Raw genomic sequence first — 19,289 nt, 5'->3', positions numbered from 1 at the left:
AATATACTAAGTAACTGTTTATGTAAAAGATATATACAGCATAAACATATAAGTCTACTCACCTTGGCCAGAATATCTCTAGCACTTTCAGACACACTGGGTCGTAATACTAGTGGTTTATTGAGAATACGGTCATACATGTCTGCTGTGTTGCGAGAGTAGAACGGGGGTAAACCATACATCATTTCATACAACACTGCTCCAAGGCACCACCAATCCACAGAGCGGTCATATCCCTAAAGAATTAAGTTCCTTTTAGATTCAAACAAGCTTTAATGTACCATTTAAGCAGAACACAAAAATCTCAAATCCTAAAATATATTACACAGTTCTTCTGAAGTTTATACACACTTCAGAGGATACACTACAATGTAAGTTAGCAAGTTCAAAAACCTAATCGCATCATTATTTCATTTAATACAGAGCTTATGTCTAGGCCTATATAATTCATATGAAATACAAAAAGAAATTCCACTACAGTAATGAGTAGATCGTACAGCCAGCGTCTCAAGGCTGAGTGTCAGGTGGTGGTAAATAACCTGATACCCTGATAACGTGACCAACGGCTTGGGCGGATGAGTTTCCTTAGGTGGAGCAATGGTCCCCTCAATGAAGGAAATGACACTGGAATCCATCGAGCAATGTCTGACCCCAGTTTAGGGGCGGATGCAAAAGATGTTTGTGCTCCATGATAGGAGCGGCCAGATCACCTGCTGGCAAAAGCTCTAAAATTCCTTGGGGAGTGGCAACTGAACATACAGCAGAGGCCAGAAACTGGGCCGATGACCTTAGATGTTAGGCCTCTTTAAACAAGCATCATCATCATCATCATCATCATCATCATCATCATCATCATCATCATCATCATCGGGGCCAGTAACCTAGATGCTTCAGTGATCTACTGAGAAGTTCTCAGATTTTCAAATGATCTACCCTAAAAATAAATCTAAAGTAGTTTTTGAAAATTTAGTTAATATAAAGATAAAAATGATCTAAACAATGAAATTAGGACAAGTGTATGGAAATGGTATTTTAGAAACTTAAAACTCACTACCAGAAAAGCTGAAGACTTCGGAATCCTTAAAAAAAAAAAAAAAATTAAAATTCCCGAAATTCCCCGAGGGGGCCAGGCTGGGGAGTTTCAAAATTGGGGATCAGCATAAGAACGCAAGTGTAAGCATTTCTTTCATCCAGTGGGATATATTTATCCAAAGCAATGACCTGTAGTTTTCATGGGCTTAAAAAGAAGTTTCCTGAAAGTATTAAAATTGAAATTGGCATAATTTTAGCCTTTAGCCTGTAACTGAAAAATTCCAAGATGTTTAAATGTTTAACTTTTTACACCTTAATTTAGGTATAATCCCAGCATTTGCCTGGTTTGGAAATGGGAAACCATGGAGAACCATCTACAGGTCTGCCGACAGTGGAATTTGAATCCACTATCTCCCAAATGCAAACTCACAGCTGTGCAACCCAAACAATTTCACTCAATGTATTCAGGGGCGGTTGCACTATATATTGCCGTAGCGAGTTAAATAGTAAATGGTTATGACCTCAGATCCTAAGATTCCCTATCGACCTTAATTCATGTTTGTTGAACTCTTGGTTAATAATAAAAAACTACTGATCGGAGTGGTATACAAGGTGCCGGACATACGACACATATCTGACCTAAAAGTGGCATTATCGAAGTTAACTCCACTTACAAAAACATAATCATTCTTGGTGACTTCAATACTAATCTTCTAGTTACAAGTAACAAATCAACATACTTACAAAACTTATTCCATGGCATGGATTACAATATACTGACACTAGACGCGACTAACCACGTTCACACAATAAACCACACGTCTCACACACTGATCGACCTTATTATAACAAACAATCCGCAGAAAGTGGTAAAACATGGACAGTTTGCTGTACCAGGTATTTCGACCCACGATCTCCTATACTTATGTTACTCTCTCAAGGTACCAATGTATAAAACCCGGTACATAATGCGAAGGGACTTCAAGCATTTTGATATCAACTGCCATGGAATGACATTCTACTGACTAATGACATTGATGATAAGGTTGACAGACTGAACTCATAAATACTAGGACTGTATGATAAATATGCTCCGAAGAAGCAAATTTGAGTTTCTCACCCTTCGTCTCCTTGGTTAACGAATGATATTAAGTCGGTCACGGCAAATTGTGATGCATGGCATAGGAGATTTAGGTGAACTGAAAGCACTAGTGTTTTTGAAAATTACCATATTCTTCAAAATAAAGTTAAGAAATTAATTTGTAACAGCAAGTATAAATATATTCAAGAGATAACAAACAGGGGAAGTTCAGGACTAATATGGAAACATTTGCATCAGATGGGTGTAGGTCACAGCCTGACCAAGCAGGCACCCAGTATACCACTTGATGATCTAAATTCTCATTTTATGAAAGCAGCATACACTAATAAAATCATCATCATCATCATCATCATCATCATCATCATCATCATCATCATCAATGTCCCACTCCAGTTGCCCGGGTGTGGTTATACACTAATAATGATATCTATACTAATGATATTATAAAGAGGAAAATTTTGTATAATTGTTTGTAACAGACAGACTCAAAACTTACTGGACCGATTTTAAAAATTACTTCACCTATAGAAAGCTACATTGCTAGTAAGTAACATGGGCTGTATTTTATTTTCAAAACAATTCGAGGAGTGGGGAGGGGGGTGGGGCAACGGGGGGAGATATAAAAATAATAGGCTAATATAGGCAAAATCGAATTTGACATACAAGGACAAGACAAAGCTCATTTTAAGCCACTTGACGCAAAGAACAAAACTCGGTAAGCCCTATGGGCCAGAAAACTACTAATAATAATGACTATGATAACTATACTAATAATGATAACAATAATATTAATAATGATAATCATCATCCAGATGATGACCTAACTACTGCTGATGATATTAATGCCATAAATACTCATTCCCGAGTAAATCAAGTAAAATTCACATTCAAAAAAATTGGTACAATGTGAAGCGTGTAATTTACTCACTCAAGTCAGATGGTCCGGGTAATGACAACATACCATTATTTAAATGTAATAAACTTCATGGTGGTCCGTATTGAAAATTGTAAATTATCTTTAAACAATTAAGTTTATTAATAAAATGGTCAACCTATGCAATACAATACATTCATATGAATGTTTATAACTTATATGTATGTATGTTTAGTCCTCAGCCCGAAGGCTGGCTGGATCCTCAACAGCTCCGCCATCAGCTGTCATAAATGGCCTAGGCATCACTGAAGAGGCGTACTAGGGAAATGAGGAGTGAGGTAGTTTCCCGTTGCTTTCCTCACCAAGCCAGAAGTTGCTATTACATATCAGCCTGCCAAGCCCACTGAAATGCATGCACCAACTGACCCTATGAGCAACATTTTCACACCATTCATACCAGGGACTGGCTGCATAAGGAATGGCATTACTAGCATCACTCATACCTCAGTCACTTTCATCTTGTCAAAGCCAAGGATAAAGCTGAGACAGATCAATGAAAGCAACAATATTGCTCTAGCCCATACCAGAAGACATAGTGCACTGTAAACACTATGTCCTGCCAGCAAAGGCATATAACTTATATATGACACTGAAATTAGGACATGTTTCGCCCTAGTTGTGGGCATCTTCAGCCTTAATTTCATCCTCAAAATCGAATGTTATTGGGATCCTGATATTCTCATATTAAACCTTCTTAATAGCTAAAATAGTATGAGCTGAAAATACAATTGTGGGTCTTTTTATTGACAGGTGAACAATTATTAAATGGAGTTGATGAAACAGTCTTTAAAATTAATTAATGAACGTAGGTTTTTGTGGCTCATAGTATTAACGTAAATAAATAAATGAACACTAGATTAAAGCCACCATGTTTATTTAATGAAGCCGAGCTTTCAGCCAAATTGCATTGGCCTTCATCAGGGCAAGTTAAATTATGGTTCTGACAGTGAGCAAAGAAATTCAAAGAAACGTGGAATTCGCTATTTCATCCTCCACGGAGAATGCCATAAACCAGTCTGCCATAGCACAACATTTCTACAGTACAGACCATGAAATCCTCTTTGACCAGGCGAAGGTCATCGCGCCTGTAAAAGACTTCTATGCTCGACTGGTAAGAGAAGCCAGAGAGATAGAGCTGCGCCCAAATAACATCAACAGGGAAGACGACTTCAAGTTATCAAACACATGGAGACCTGTACTGCAGAAATACATGTATAACACCACCATGGAACAGCGGGACGCGCTCACAAAACCGTCGACAGAGGGCAGTAAATTACAGCACGACGATCCTTGAGTCCTATTAGTGAGGTAGGCTGTGGATAGTACGGCCATGACTTCCACGTTTCTTTGAATTTCTTTGCTCATTGTCGGAAGCATAATTTAACTTGCCCTGATGAAGGTCAATGCAATTTGGCTGAAAGCTCAGCTTCATTAAATAAACATAGCGGCTTTAATCCAGTATTCATTTATTTATTTACATTAGTCTTTAAAATTAATTCATTAAAATATCTGGTGTTGGCACCTATTAAAATATTATCATGAGCTTAGGTACCCTCCGTCTTATAAATCAAGTTTAACAAATAAAGAATACATTAACACTTGATACAAAATAAACACCACATTAGGACAATATGTACAGTCACAGGATAAAGAGATTTAAGATGAAAGGTATCTGGATGTTAATTAAAATGTTTTTTGTCTGATAACATCTATTAATAGTATTCAAAGGATAACACACCAAAAAAAAAACTCTTGATGTTTCTAAAATCGTAGTCTTATTTTATTCTAAGTTCAAGTCTTCTTCACAAAAGAGACACATTAACACATTGTAAAATTGAAACAACTGTTAGTTATACTGTAGCCAAGCACTTGGTTCATGCTTATTTAAAAATGATCTATAGTTGTCTGGCGATCTAATTTACGCGCTGTAATAGTTTGGAGAATAAGAGATAAAGATAGTTCAATCAACGATAATTTCAAAGTGCTCGAAGCATGTTATCTGCCACAGTCATGATGTTGGTTAAATGGGAGACTCTTGAAAAACAGCCTTTAAGACGGAAGAATGATATCCACTGAGGAAATAAAGTTGTTAGAATGTATGTAACAAAATTGAAAAAGATGTCTTAGAGAAAAATGTGTGTTATTGGTCGCATAAAGAGCTATGTTATGGAGCTTTTTGCTTACCTCCATGTGTTTTATGTGCCATGATCGTATATCTCGTGCTGCCAGCTCTACTGATACCTACTGCTCTCATACTTTGTGTGTTGTAGCAGTGTGATGTCTTAAGTGGAGGGAGAGTAGGGGAAGGAGGGATGGGCAGAGTGTTGCGTATCTGATTGGTCGGGGGGGGGCATGTTAGTAGGGGGTGACTGTGGGGAAGTTATGTTATTGGAAACCGTAGGAGTATTTGAGGGGGGAGGGGGAGTTTAAAGGTGTTCTTAAACGTGTTTTGTCTACTTAACTACTAGATTGTAAATTATTTTTCTGTGATACCTGTAACATTCCGGAAAAGTGGTGATGCGGACTTTTGGAACAGGGTGTGTTGGCCCCTCTCGATTCTAGAAGCATGTCCTTTCTAATTCTGGAAGATGGAAAGTTTGCGATTAGTGTCTGCCTATGTTCTGGAAATATGGTGAAAACATCGCGACTTGATAAAGAGTTTTGATTGGTGGATCTGAGTTGCGATAGACAAGCTCCTGTGCTCTGATTGGTCACTCAGTAATCACACCAAGACTTCCCTTTTTAAGAGAGCAAGGCAAGATTTCGTGGTCTTTCATTCTCTCGTCAGTCCAGCGATTAGACGCACGCCGGCGAATCCTCGCTCCCAGGATGGGCTACTTTGGGGTAAGCGCTGTTGATTTCAGTTTCGCTTTATTTACATTTAATGTTTGCTTGTATTTTCACATAGGAGTTTGCCCTACTCGCCCACACTCGCCACTCAATTTCTCAGATGACTTAGAAAGCATGTTAACTTTCATTTAATATTGTATCTGTATCCTGTGGTTCTTCTTAGCCTCAAAATTGTATTGTAGAAGTTGCATTATGTTAAGATATCTCTAGTTAACCTCTTGACCTAATAGCAAAGCACTTGGCAAAGTACATCTAATTTGTATTTTGGAAATGGTGTAACTAGATTGTTTGGATAGATGAATTTTGGTCAGAATTTACCTTGTAATGTTTGTTTTGGAAAATAATATCTTAAATCAAGAGATCACCGTTGATTTTTCTGGAAACCTGCAACTTTCATATTTCTATGGCCCTGGTAGGTTTGCCCAGACCTGCTCCACGTTCCTTTACTATAGTCGTCGCGTTGTCCAACCTGATATGTATTTGTGTGTATTGGCACAGTTCATCTGATGTTTATTGTACGTTAAGGTTTTTAAGTGCCATGCAATTTGATTTATTTTCCACTTTTCTTAACTGTTTATTCAGTGGTTACACGATACATCACAGAAAACTTATTATGTTTATTCGCGTTATAATGCTCCTGATATCTAGCGTGGAAGCTATATAAGAACAAAAACATTGTGCGCATGTTAGTCTGTAAATTCCTGAACTTGTGAAGGGATCGTTATTATGGTTTACAATGGAGAATCTTTAAGACATAAGAAAGTGCCTGATGACATCATAGCATGAGTACAACGATTATATGATGAAACCAAGTGTTGTGTCCAGGTCCAGGATGGAAGGTCAGGTTGGTTCAAAATGAAGAGTAGAGTCCAGCAAGGAAGTTGTCTTTCACCACTTCTCTTCATAATCATAATGGATGAAGTTTTAAAAGCAGTTAAAAGAAAGGATCCAACAACTAATGCCCTGGTTTTTGCTGATGATGTAATGGTATGGGGTGAGACAGAAGCGGAAGTACAAACTAGACGATCTCAGGCATGAAGCTTTTACAACCTTAGGTCTCAAAATCAGCAAAACGAAGACAGTTGGCTTGGTGATGAATAGAAACTCTCCAACTGTTCATCTAAGAATTGGAGATGAGGAGACGGATATTGTAGACAATTTCCAGTATTTAGGTAGTGTTCTGTCATCAGACAATACCATACATCAAGAGATTAGCAACTGAATACAGAAAGCTTCTAAATTCTATCACGCTGTATGTCAAATACTTTGGGATGAAACATTTCTGTTAGTTTCCAAGATCAGCTTGTACAAAATATATCTAGTACCTATATTGACGTATGGCCTGGAAACAGCAACACTTACTGGACCAACAAAGAGTCGTCTTCCGGCAACAGAAATGAAGTTCCTCCGTCCTTGTCTACAAAAAACAAAAATGGATAAAATAAGGAATGTGGATACCCGGCAACAGCTTGGATTGGAAAGAAACTTTCTGGAGACTCTAGAAGTGAAGAGATTGCAATGGTATAGTCACATGAAAAGAATGGACCCTCACAGGACTCCTCAATCATACTTTGACCACAATGTTCCTGGGAAGAGCCCAAGAGGAGGACCTCGTGATGTTTGGGAAAAACAGATATTGAAGGACCTTGAAATTAGAGATGTGAACTGACGTCGCATATATGAGCAGCATCCGTGGATGGATAGGACAAACTGGAGGAGGCTCGTACACAACGAAGGAGCAAAATGATGATGATGATGATGATGATGAATGTTCTGATTAAAAAATTTACTGTAATTACTGTTGTGAGTTTTGTATGTTATTTTAATATTTTGTTTTTGATGATGATGAGGATGATGCTCATTTGTTTAAAGGGGCCTAACATCGAGGTCATCGGCCCCTAATGGTACGAAATGGAATTACAAATTAAAAGTCCAAAATTCTCCACTGACCAGAATTCAAAACGTGAGGACGAAGAATGAATGGATATGAATTTTAAACAATCAGTGGATGCGACCCGCAATGCCTTACATTCACAGAAACTGACATAAAACAATAGGATTACTGACCAATGGACTGCTGCTATAGCATAGCACTGAATCGATGATGCATGCAGTCTACAGGGGTCCAAAATCCAAGTTATCGGCCCCTCATAACGGTACTTATCGCTAGGAAAGTAGAATCATGGTATTTGTCATGTTGCAGTACTAATCAAAAGTAGCAGAGACTTGCGGGATTCCACACATTATGGTACTACTCACAGGTTATGAAATTCGACATATAATACAGACCTATGGTTTTTCTCACATTGCGGCACCATTTACAGGCAACACAAACCTATGGTGCTCATTACATAAGAGTACTAACCACAGGGACCTGCACTATCCCGTGGGGTTCCTCATATAGTGGGTACTAATCATAGGCAAGGCAGAACCATGGTAGCTATCATTCCATGGTCCTGCTCATATGGTGGTACTAATCACAGGTACTGCAAAAGCCGACCGCACGGTGCTCTGTGTGCTACTAATCACAGACCTATTTGGTACCTAATATAGTGGTACTACACGCAAGTAAAAGCGACCCATGGTGTTCTCCGCGTGGTGGTACTAATCACAAGTAGTTTCATGGTTCCAAGACAATCATCCCTTGGTCGCCCCTTTTAGTCGCCTCTTACGACTGGCAGGGGATACCGTGGGTGTATTCTGCGTCTGCGTTCCCCACCCACAGGGGGTTGTGTCCACGAGATGCATTTTATTTCTCTCAAGTCCGCCGGCAAGCCGGTTAGGACCACCCTATCCGCCACCTGGGACACGCCATGTGGGAGTATCACCTCTCCCCCTGCTACGTCAGCATAGTAGCTTCGCGGAATGTTTTTTTTAAAGGGGTTTGAAACACGGTGGATGCGTGAATTATTGTACGTAAAAGTTGCATAATTAGACTTATCTGGTTTATCTGGGGTGAGGTTTGTCAATGGCTTTGCTTTCACTTTATTAATGATCCTGTTAATTATTACTATGTTATAACCATTAAATTTGGCTAAATTTCTAATGTATTTTAATTCATTCTTTTGACTTTCTGGTGACAGGGGAATTTTGAATGCTCGACAGACTAAGCTGTAGTATGCGGCCTGTTTTTCAGATGTCGGGTGTAGCAAATCATTTTTAATTGTTATGGGGGAATTAGTAGGTTTTCTGTACTGTAGATTTGAAAATTGAAACAATTTTTTTAACATGTAGTTACGTCTAAGAAGTTCAACGAACTATTTTTTTTTGCTAGTTGTTTTACGTTGCACCGACACAGATAGGTCTTACGGCGACGATGGGACAGGAAAGGGCTAGGAGTGGGAAGGAAGCGGCCGTGGCCTTAATTAAGTTACAGCCCCAGCATTTGCCTGGTGTGAAAATGGGAAACCACGGAAAACCATTTTCAGGGCTGCCGACAGTGGGGTTCGAACCTACTATCTCCTGAATACTGGATACTGGCCGCACTTAAGCGACTGCAGCTATCGAGCTCGGTCAACGAACTATTTTTTTTTTTTTTTTGCTAGGGGCTTTACGTCGCACCGACACAGATAGGTCTTATGGCGACGATGGGATACGAAAGGCCTAGGAGTTGGAAGGAAGCGGCCATGGCCTTAATTAAGGTACAGCCCCAGCATTTGCCTGGTGTGAAAATGGGAAACCACGGAAAACCATCTTCAGGGCTTTGTCTTCTTTTGTAAATTTTATATTATTATCAAGGGTATTGAGGAATTCTAAGATTCTATCACTATTGTTTATTTTGTTATCGATAATAACAAATGTTAAATGTTAAACAATTAATTTACTGAAACCACCTATTCAATACTAGTAAAGTCTTTAGGACTATAACATTGTCATTATATTAAGTTTAAGTATGGTACATATTTCACCTGTCATTGCAGGCATTGTCAACCATGAATTCTAACTCCAAGTCAGAGCTCTCAGTGGATGTTTAATAGGATTATTCTAAAAAACAATATTTTTTATAACAATTTGCACTGAAGTACAAGAACATTAGGTCATATTGGAGTGAACAAGCTGGAGTGACAGGAGAAACATGTACCAAACTTAAACTTAATATAATGACAATGTTATAGTCCTGAAGACTTTACTAGTATTGAATAGTTGGTTTCAATAAATTAATTGTTTAACTTTTAATAACTGAATTTCAATAGGCCAAAATGAAAGTAATCACTTGTAATAACAAATGTGTCATCCGCATAACGTAACCACAGTTTGATACCTTTTATCTCAGTCAGAATTTTATTCTTCTCTAATAAATCCATGTATATGTCTGCTAATGTATCTGAAATGGAGTCGCCCATTGGCTGGCCTTTCTGATGATATATTTTACCATTAAAAGTAAAATAGTTATTTGCTAGTACAAAGTTCAGTAACTTAATGAATTCTTTGATTTTGAGCTTACTTAATTGGCTGCATTTGTCAAAATTACATTTTATAATTAGGTTGATTAGGTTGTAATGTAAACTTATTTAACCTATTACAAAAATCTATTGAGTTTCATATGGGTTCGGTATTATGAAATTTGTAATATTTGTAATAATACCATTATATTTCGTGAATATTACTTATTACTTATTCTGGCGCATATATTTAATCACTGCCTCGTACAGGGAGTATTTCCAACTGTGTGGAAGTATGGCATCGCCATTCCCAATCCTAAGAAGAGTTCTCCTAGTTTACCATCAGATTATTGCCTTATATCCATTCCCCCACCCCTTTCCAAAGTACTAGAATGCTTGGTACACAAACAAGTCCTTACTTGACTAACTACTCACTGCTTGACCCTTACCAATCTGGTTTCAAGAAAGGACACAGCACGACGACTGCCTTGCTGAAAGTAACTTATGAGATCAGACATGCAATGGACACTCGACAAGTGACTGTACTGGTTCTACTCGATTTTTCTAGTGCTTTTGATACTGTTGTTCCTCAACTGCTACTTTCAAACTTGGATTCATTAAATTTCAGCAAGACGGCAATAAACTTTTTCAGTTCGTACCTCAAAAATCGCCGTCAGTGTGTCACAGTAAATAATAACAGATCTGAGTGGCTTAACAAACCCCTCAGTGTCCCCCCCCCAGGGTCTGTACTTGGACCATTGCTGTTTGCAATTTACACACACGATGGTGCTAAGTCAATTATACACTGCAAGTATCATCTTTATGCTGATAATATGCAGATCTACTACCACTCAAGAACTGATAAAATTCCGAGTGCTGTACAACAAGTTAACACAGATTTATGTCTCATAAGTAATTTTTCACTGAGTAACAGTCTCAAAATTAATCCTCTTAAAATGCAAGCAATAATCATTGGCACTTTGAAAAACTTGCACGTCTTCGCTATGGGCTTTACGTCGCACCGACACAGATAGGTCTTATGGCGACGATGGGATAGGAAAGACCTAGGAGTTGGAAGGAAGCGGCCGTGGCCTTAATTAAGGTACAGCCCCAGCATTTGCCTGGTGTGAAAATGGGAAACCACGGAAAACCATTCTCAGACTTGCACGTCTTAAAACAATATGAAATTCCTCCTGTAGCACTAAACAATACCATTACTCCATACTGTGAAACAGTTATGAATCTTGATGTGGCTATAAGCAAAACATTGAACTGGTCGCAACATGTGACGAAGGTGTGCCAAAAGATATATCAAAGCCTGCATCGCCCAAAGCAGTTTAAAAATATATTTCCTTGGTCCCTGGAAAGAAAGCTCATTCAGTCACTTTTGTTTCCAATTCTTGAATACTAAGATACAGTTTTTATTGATATCAGTAATGAGCAAGGCTTGAGACTGCAATGTACCCAAAATGCATGCATCAGGTATGAATTTGACATACAATCATATGCCCACGTATCCCCACACTGTAGACAGTTATCTTGGTTACGACTGAATGACAGACATAGACTCCATGCAACTACTTGGGTGTATCAAGTGCTTTCTGAAAACACTCATCCTTACCTATCCACCAGATTTCGCTACCTTAGTTCACTACACTCGTTCAAAACCCGGTCAGGCTGTACGCTAGAAATTCCTGTACATCGAACCGCAACCTACAACAAACCGTTCACGATCACCACCACGAGCTGGTGGAATGAACTCCCTAATGATATCAGGGAAGCGAAATCTAAGACAAAGTTTAAAATCCTTTACCAACGTCATCTTATAAGCACTTCCTGTCATTCTTGAGTGTGAATGGGATACATGAACAAGAGTGAATATGGTTGTTTATTGTAATGCATTCCAGTTTATACTGTTGTCATACTTTATTTACTTTAGTTAGTTTAGTTAGTGATACTGTAGTTAGTTTAGTTTATACTTTAGGTTGTAAAGATTTAATATGTTTAAATTTTATGTAAAAGTTATATGTACAAATTATATTGTACATATATATATATATTGTATATACATGAAATGGTTAAATGTAAGAAAGGGCCAGGAGCCCTAACTTCGCCACAAAGTCGCTTTAATAACAACAATAATAATATAATATTCAAAGGTCTACTGCTATTTCTAAAAGAGTTAAAGATTATAATTATACATGAAAATGGATCTTAGAATACAATAGTCATTGCACAGTAATGGCAGATCTCTTGACATTATAATTCAAATAACAGTTCCTCAAACACTATCATTAAAGACTGTTATGTATAAAAGAAATTCTGTACTGTAAAAGTTTAACAGTAATTTGAAATTCATATAGTATGTATCCCAGACTTCCTTCAAATTTGATGTTTTTAATCTTATACCTCTTTCCTCAAGACTTCAGGTGCCAAATACTCAGGTGTGCCACAGAAGGTGTTGGTGGTTTCCATTGGCAGAAGACCTTCTTTCGAGAGTCCAAAATCGGTTAACACAACATGGCCTTGGGAATCCAATAACAGGTTCTCTGGCTTCAGATCACGATACACAATTCCATGTGCATGTAAATAACCCAAAGCAGACGCCATTTCTGCACTATAGAACCGGGCACGAGCTTCAGGAAAGATGCGTTCTCGTTGAAGATGGAAGAACAACTGAAAAAATAAAAGTCTCTGAAAAATAATGTTTGCAGCAAGAGGGCACATGAAAAGATGAACATCCAGCAGATAGAATACAAGGAAAAGAGATAGCAAAACTTAAGAATTTATATGAGATGAATGAAGATAAACACACACTACTACTTATTTTCCAATGGGTTAGATATCTTGAAAAGATATGTTGAAAAGTAGTTGCAGTAGACTTATAAAATCATGACATACAATACAAATTTTAGCAATAGAGTAGGGTTAACAGATGGAATTCCCAAGACTGAGGATATTTCAGACTGAAAACCAGGACAAACTAGGACACCAAGGTTAAATAATAATGTGTCATAATGGTACAAAAATATTTAGTTTCTGAAACATTGTCCATATATAATAACACAGATATTCTGTAGTAACAATAAGAATGATGGAGAGTAAAGGCCTACTTAAATCTTGTTGCAGTACTTTTCTGAGCTGCCTCAGTTCTGCATTTCTTTGAAGATATTTTCAAAAATCCTTGCATTTTATAATCTGGAAGTTTAGAAATTTTAGAACCGCAAAATATGCAACTAACATCCCAATTCTGTCCTCCAGACTGCACTATGAAGCTGGGTTGGTGAAGCTATATTTCATATTTGGCATCTTAAAACCTAAATACAAAATACAGTTAGCAACTTGCCAAAAAAAAATTTTGTAATCAAGATGTATCACCGTCAGCTATAATAAATAACTTCCATGAGTGGTTTCCACATTGTCAGCTACAAAACGAAGAACCTACTAAGAACAGCATCATGTAGCGAGATCTCAGAAATCACTCAATCAATCTTTTCGATATTTTAAACTTGTGAGATCATAGTAAACATTTCAAGGACACCAACTTCTCCATCCATAATAAAATCGCAATCTTTATTCTAGTACAGATTTACGATTATAAGAGTTCTTGGAAGTGTGGTACCTCCGCAATTTCAGATGCATAAAAAACTTAACATGTCCGGGAAATTCGAGATGTCTGGTAACCCTACAAGATTTTGCCAGAACTTATCTTCCTAGTAATTTTGGATATATTACCCACCTATCGTTAACCAGGAAATATTGGTAGGATTATATCTGAGAATAACCAGATATCAACATTTTCCCCACAGATCAGATTCAAATTAATTTACTAGATCATATCCCAGGTATCCACTGAAACTTTCACGGAGGCTGATAAGAGGCAACTGAAAGAGCTAATTTTCTGGGGCTCTCAACTGTTAAAGTTGGAAGAGAACAAGAGTCAACCAAGAGGGGTTGGATATGAATAATGAAAGTGAAGAGCCAGGCACAAGAAAATTAAAACAAGGGCGTCATGATTGAAAGCATCTCTGCCCATGCATTAAAAAAAAAATCACTTCTAAAATAGCACTTTTTTCATTGGTTTCCCTTTTAAAATTGAACAAAATAAAGGATAATTGGTCAAATACAGTGAAACCTCGTTAGAATGTTCCTCATTCACACATTTTCTCGCTTAGCATGTCGTAAATTTGAAGTCCTGATTCTCATTGTAATGAATCTATATAAAAAAACCTAACTTATTATTAACAAGAAAAGTGCACTCAAGTGGAGCATTAATATACAGTAAATAAGCAACATCAGTTTTAATCTTTGCTATAGTCTGTAAGAGATTTTGTTCTCTTTGTACATATTATATGATATTTCCCACAGCTCTGTTCACATAGCACACACTTGCATTCTTCGTTCGGTTCATGGAATCTCTTGTTCTCACATATTTTGTGGTGGAACCCATGGATTGCTGTTCTTGTTGTAACATGTCTCTGGCTCTTGCACCCCTTTTTCCAACTGTTATTCATCATGGCTGAAGTACTGTAGACCTTTAGTCCTATCTCCTTTTTCTTCCTTTCTCTGATATTGATCAGTTCCTGATAGGATCTTGTGGATAGTAACTAGTGCTGTAGCCTGATGTCCTCTACAAAGTAAATCTCCTTAATGAGTTCGTATACCAGTCATGATTGCGCTGTTTTCCCGACTCCCAATGCATGTTTAATGAATATCGTCTTGAACTTTTCTATTCTTTTCAAGTCACTTATCTTCAGTTTTTACCAGATGATTTCAATGCCATACGTTGTGACTGGCACCATGACCATTTTGAATAACTGCATCGCTGTATTTGTTGCTAGATTGGTAATGTTCAAAATATTGTATGAGGCTCTGATGGCTGCTGTTGCTCTCTCCTGTATATGCATACCAAAAGATGTTACTGTTGTCTGAGGCGTAACTCCAAGATATTTATAGTGTCTTACTACCTGTAGGGTCTCACTGTATAGAATTATACCATCTTTAGCCATTGTTTTCCACCGTTCCTAAATGCCATTTGTACCGTCTTCTCTTTGTTTATATCCATGTCATTTACTCTTGCCCAAGCCTCTAATTTGTGTAGAACATTTTGAACATCCTCTTTGTTCTTCAATCCTATCACCATATCGTCTGGTTATAGAACTAATTCTGCTGTTTTTCCTATGATGTTGTTACATCAGCTGTATAGATGTTAAACAGTGTGGGGCTCAAAGAGTCACCTTGCAGGACTCCGTTCATTTGTAAGATTTTCTTGGAGATTTTGACGTCGTTTATCTAGATGAGGTTTAGTTGGAAGCATGATTCAATTGCTCTCACTATAGAATTCTCTCGTCAGTCATTTGCTTCAGTTTTCCAATTAGTTTTTCTCTATTCACTGAGTCAAACGCTTTCTTGAAGTCTATAAACATTGTATAGTATTTTCCTACTGGGTGTCTCAGGGTGTCTTCTATTTGATCCAGTAAATACCTCACTTACTGTGTCACAAATTTTCGTTATTACCGCTTAGTACGATACCATTTTTCCTAGCCTTGAAAATGTTATTTGTCATCCCTCGTGAAAGGAGCGCGATTTCCAACCCAGGTAAGAAAGAGCCTTCGCTACAGTTGCATGATAACGGGCAAAGGCCTTAAATTCCTCAACTTCACAGGATAAGTTGCACCATTGGGAAGCAAGCCGTTAGCCTCAGGAAATGTTTAGTTTGGCTTGCCGTTTAGCAGTGAGACTGCTGAATAACACAGTGAGCCTGTTTGTGCGTGTATTTTGCATTCCATTCAGAAGTTAAATATTGATTTTGTGTTGAGTGGTACGGTGAAGGATAGCGTATATTTGTCGCCTGAAGTCTACATCTGGATTAGGAACATAATTGTCTGAAGTTGACTACCATGGTGTATATATGTCTTGTGACAGCCTAGTTATGGATTCAGAAAAAGTCGCGAACTTCATTACTAATGAAGACAAAATTAAAATCTATCCAAAAGTGGACTAACACCTGCATCTTTAAGCGCGCAGAGGTAGCGTGAAACTCGCACCTTCAAGTTTCGACTTGGTCATTAGAGTTGCTCAAATTGACGTTTCAAAATGGGGGGCAAAGTCGCAGTCGCAGGTCGCACATGGTCAAATGAAACCTCAAAGTTATTGTATAAGAGTGTGACCAGAAAATGATTTTTAATAACCCACCAGTCCGAAATAAAAGGCTTCTACTACCATTTGTTTAAGAAAGAGTGTAATGTGCAAATATACTTGATATTTTCATGGTGCCCTGTGCAAATGTTTTCATATTTTTTTGCTGTCTGATTTTTTCACACCTTTCAGTGCACTGTTATTTTATAATCCCCAGCAAAAAAGATTTTTCATATTTGTTCTCTTGTTCTTTTCACACCTCTCATATTTAAAAATGGTAGATTTAGTTTTCACTGTACCTGTGGATACATGATGTAAAATGCCATCCTGTCAGAAGAAATCTTATCTAGTGTTTCCATATCCATGTTGGATAGCTTTTATTTGTGTATTCATTAGTACGTTTTCTCACTTAACATGTTTTTTTCCTTGTCCCCTGCAGAAACGTCTTAACAAGGTTTTACTGTATATCAATGCCACTTGTAATTTTCATATACGTAATGTTGGGAGTTCCTTTGTATAACAATGATTATATTTACTTCCTTTTGTATTTAGGCGAATGGACAAGGCTAGGTTACCTAGGAGAATAATGGACCCTGTTATGGAGGGTAAGAGAAGTAGAGGTAGACCAAGACGATGATGGTCTCAGTTTCTAATAATAGTTTCTAACGATTTAAAGATAAGAGGTATAGAACTAAATGAGGCCACAACACTAGTTGCAAATTGAGGATTGTGGCGACGTTTAGTAAATCCACAGAGGCTTGCAGACTGAACGCTGAAAGGCATAAGAGTCTATAATGATAATGTATGTATGTAGTCTCTAAACAGTTGCAAGTGTATCCGTGACACAAGAAAATTTTACGACATGAATTCATGGCTTCACACACGGAATTTTAAAAATTCAGATGGTCCTGTAAATAATAATACCGATAGCCTAAATAAGTAATAAGTTTCATTATGTATCCATATTGACAAATATATATAGTAATAAACAACTAATTAAAAAAACAGGTTGATGGCCAGTGGAGACTTTTACCCAAATCAGTAATTTACAAGGAAAGTGAATCAATTATTGACACGATGAGAAAACTGAGGATTGCATTTTTGGACACACATCTGTTTGCCAAATTTTAGACTCCTAAAACAGCTTTTTGATTTCTTTTTGAATAGTAAAACAAAAAACACTTGGGTGAAGGAAATACAAATGGATTTGGATGAATTGAACATTACGACAGAGCAAATAGAAAATAGAGAAGAGAAGAAGATTCTAAACAACAAATATAAAAAACTATCACTTAAAACATCAAAACGTAAGCAGTACATTATATCAGTGGAAGAACGGGCTGCAAGATCATCTAGAATGAAGAAGTTTTTGGAAAAGAAGAAATTATCAAGTTTAAAAAAATGAAATTTTTTGAAGTACTTATTTTCTGAAGATTATATTTTATAAGGTTGATTTTGGTACTCCAATGTGAGTGTAAACAGTGTAAATAAATAAACATACAGTAAAACCTTGTTAAGACTTTTTTTTCGATATGGCATTTTATGCCGTGTATCCGCAGGTACAGTGAAAACTATATCTATAGTTTCTAAAAATGAGTGCGAGAAACACGAGAAAACAAGTATGAAAACCTTTTCTGCTGGGGATTATAAAATATCAAGAGTACACCAAAAGGTGTAAAAAACACTAGAAAAAATATGAAAACATTTGCACAGAGGCCCATAAAAATATCAAAGTATTATTGTAGATCACACTCTTTCTAAAACAAATGGTAGTAGAAGACTTATTTCTGACCAGTGGGTTATTAAACTTTATTTTCTGGGTACACTCTTAGACAATGAATTGAAGGTTACACTCTACCTCGACCATGTGTGACTGCGACTTTGGCCGCCCTTTTCAACATTCATGTTTCCTCTACACGCAGGTGCCAGTCCACTTTGTGATAGGTCTCTGATTTGTCTCCATTAGTACGGAATTTCAAGACTTTTTCCAAATCCATAACTAGGCTGTCGCAGGACAAATATGCACCACACTAACTAACTTCATACGATCATGTTCCTAATACAGATGTAGGCTATCAGGGGACAGATATTCGCTACCTTTCACTGTACCACTCAACACAAAATAAATATCTAATTTCTGAATGGAATCCGAAATACAAGCACAAACAGGCTCACTGTGTTATTCAGCAATCTCGCTGCTAACTGGCAATCAAAACTGAACATTCCCGAGGCTAACAACTTGCTCCCCAAAGTTGCAACTTATCCTGTGAACTTCAGGAATTCAAGGCATTTTCCCTTTATCATGAAACTGTCACAAGAGCTCTTTCTTACCCGAGTTGAAAATCATGTTCTTTCACATGGAATGACAATATTTCCAGCGCTAGGAAAAATGTGATCATACAAAGCAATAATAGCAAAAATTCTTGACGCGATAAGTAAGGTATTTTTATATAGATTTAACACGATGAGAATTGGGACTTCGAATTTATGAAGTGCTAAGCAGGAAAATGTGTTCATGAGGAACGCACTAATGAGGTTTCACTGTATATGGAAATACCATCAAATCAATGGTATTAAATAGGTGCAGTGTTCTCCCCAGAAATGTTCATAAGCCAGGTGGCAGGAATGAGTAACCGGGTGGGGAATACTATGTAGAAAATGAATATGATAAAATCTCATTGTATCCCCCTCAGAACATTAATAGTAATATCAGACAAATAGACATTAATATATATATATTTTTTTAGATTTTGTTTCAAGTCGCACCGACATAGGTAGGTCTTATGGCGACGATACGATAGGAAAGGGCTAGGAGTGGGAAGGAATCGGCCATGGCCTTAATTAAGGTACA

General features: G+C 37.4%; 1 protein-coding gene across 2 annotated transcripts in view; it reads right to left on the bottom strand.

Annotated features, from left to right (window-relative positions):
* LOC136876354 (serine/threonine-protein kinase Sgk1) overlaps positions 1–19,289 on the bottom strand; it is a 184,181-nt gene that overhangs the window by 48,603 nt on the left and 116,289 nt on the right. For both annotated transcript variants that reach the window (XM_067150230.2, XM_068228388.1), the window contains exons 8-9: positions 12,710–12,976; positions 63–236 (exon numbers count right to left, since the gene is read on the bottom strand). In XM_067150230.2, coding sequence (XP_067006331.2) covers positions 63–236; positions 12,710–12,976 — 441 coding nt within the window. The remainder of the gene's footprint in view (positions 1–62; positions 237–12,709; positions 12,977–19,289) is intronic.

This window comes from Anabrus simplex, chromosome 6 (genome assembly GCF_040414725.1).
Source record: "Anabrus simplex isolate iqAnaSimp1 chromosome 6, ASM4041472v1, whole genome shotgun sequence".
Taxonomy (NCBI): Eukaryota; Metazoa; Arthropoda; class Insecta; order Orthoptera; family Tettigoniidae; genus Anabrus; species Anabrus simplex.
This window is presented reverse-complemented; position numbering and strand designations above follow the sequence as displayed.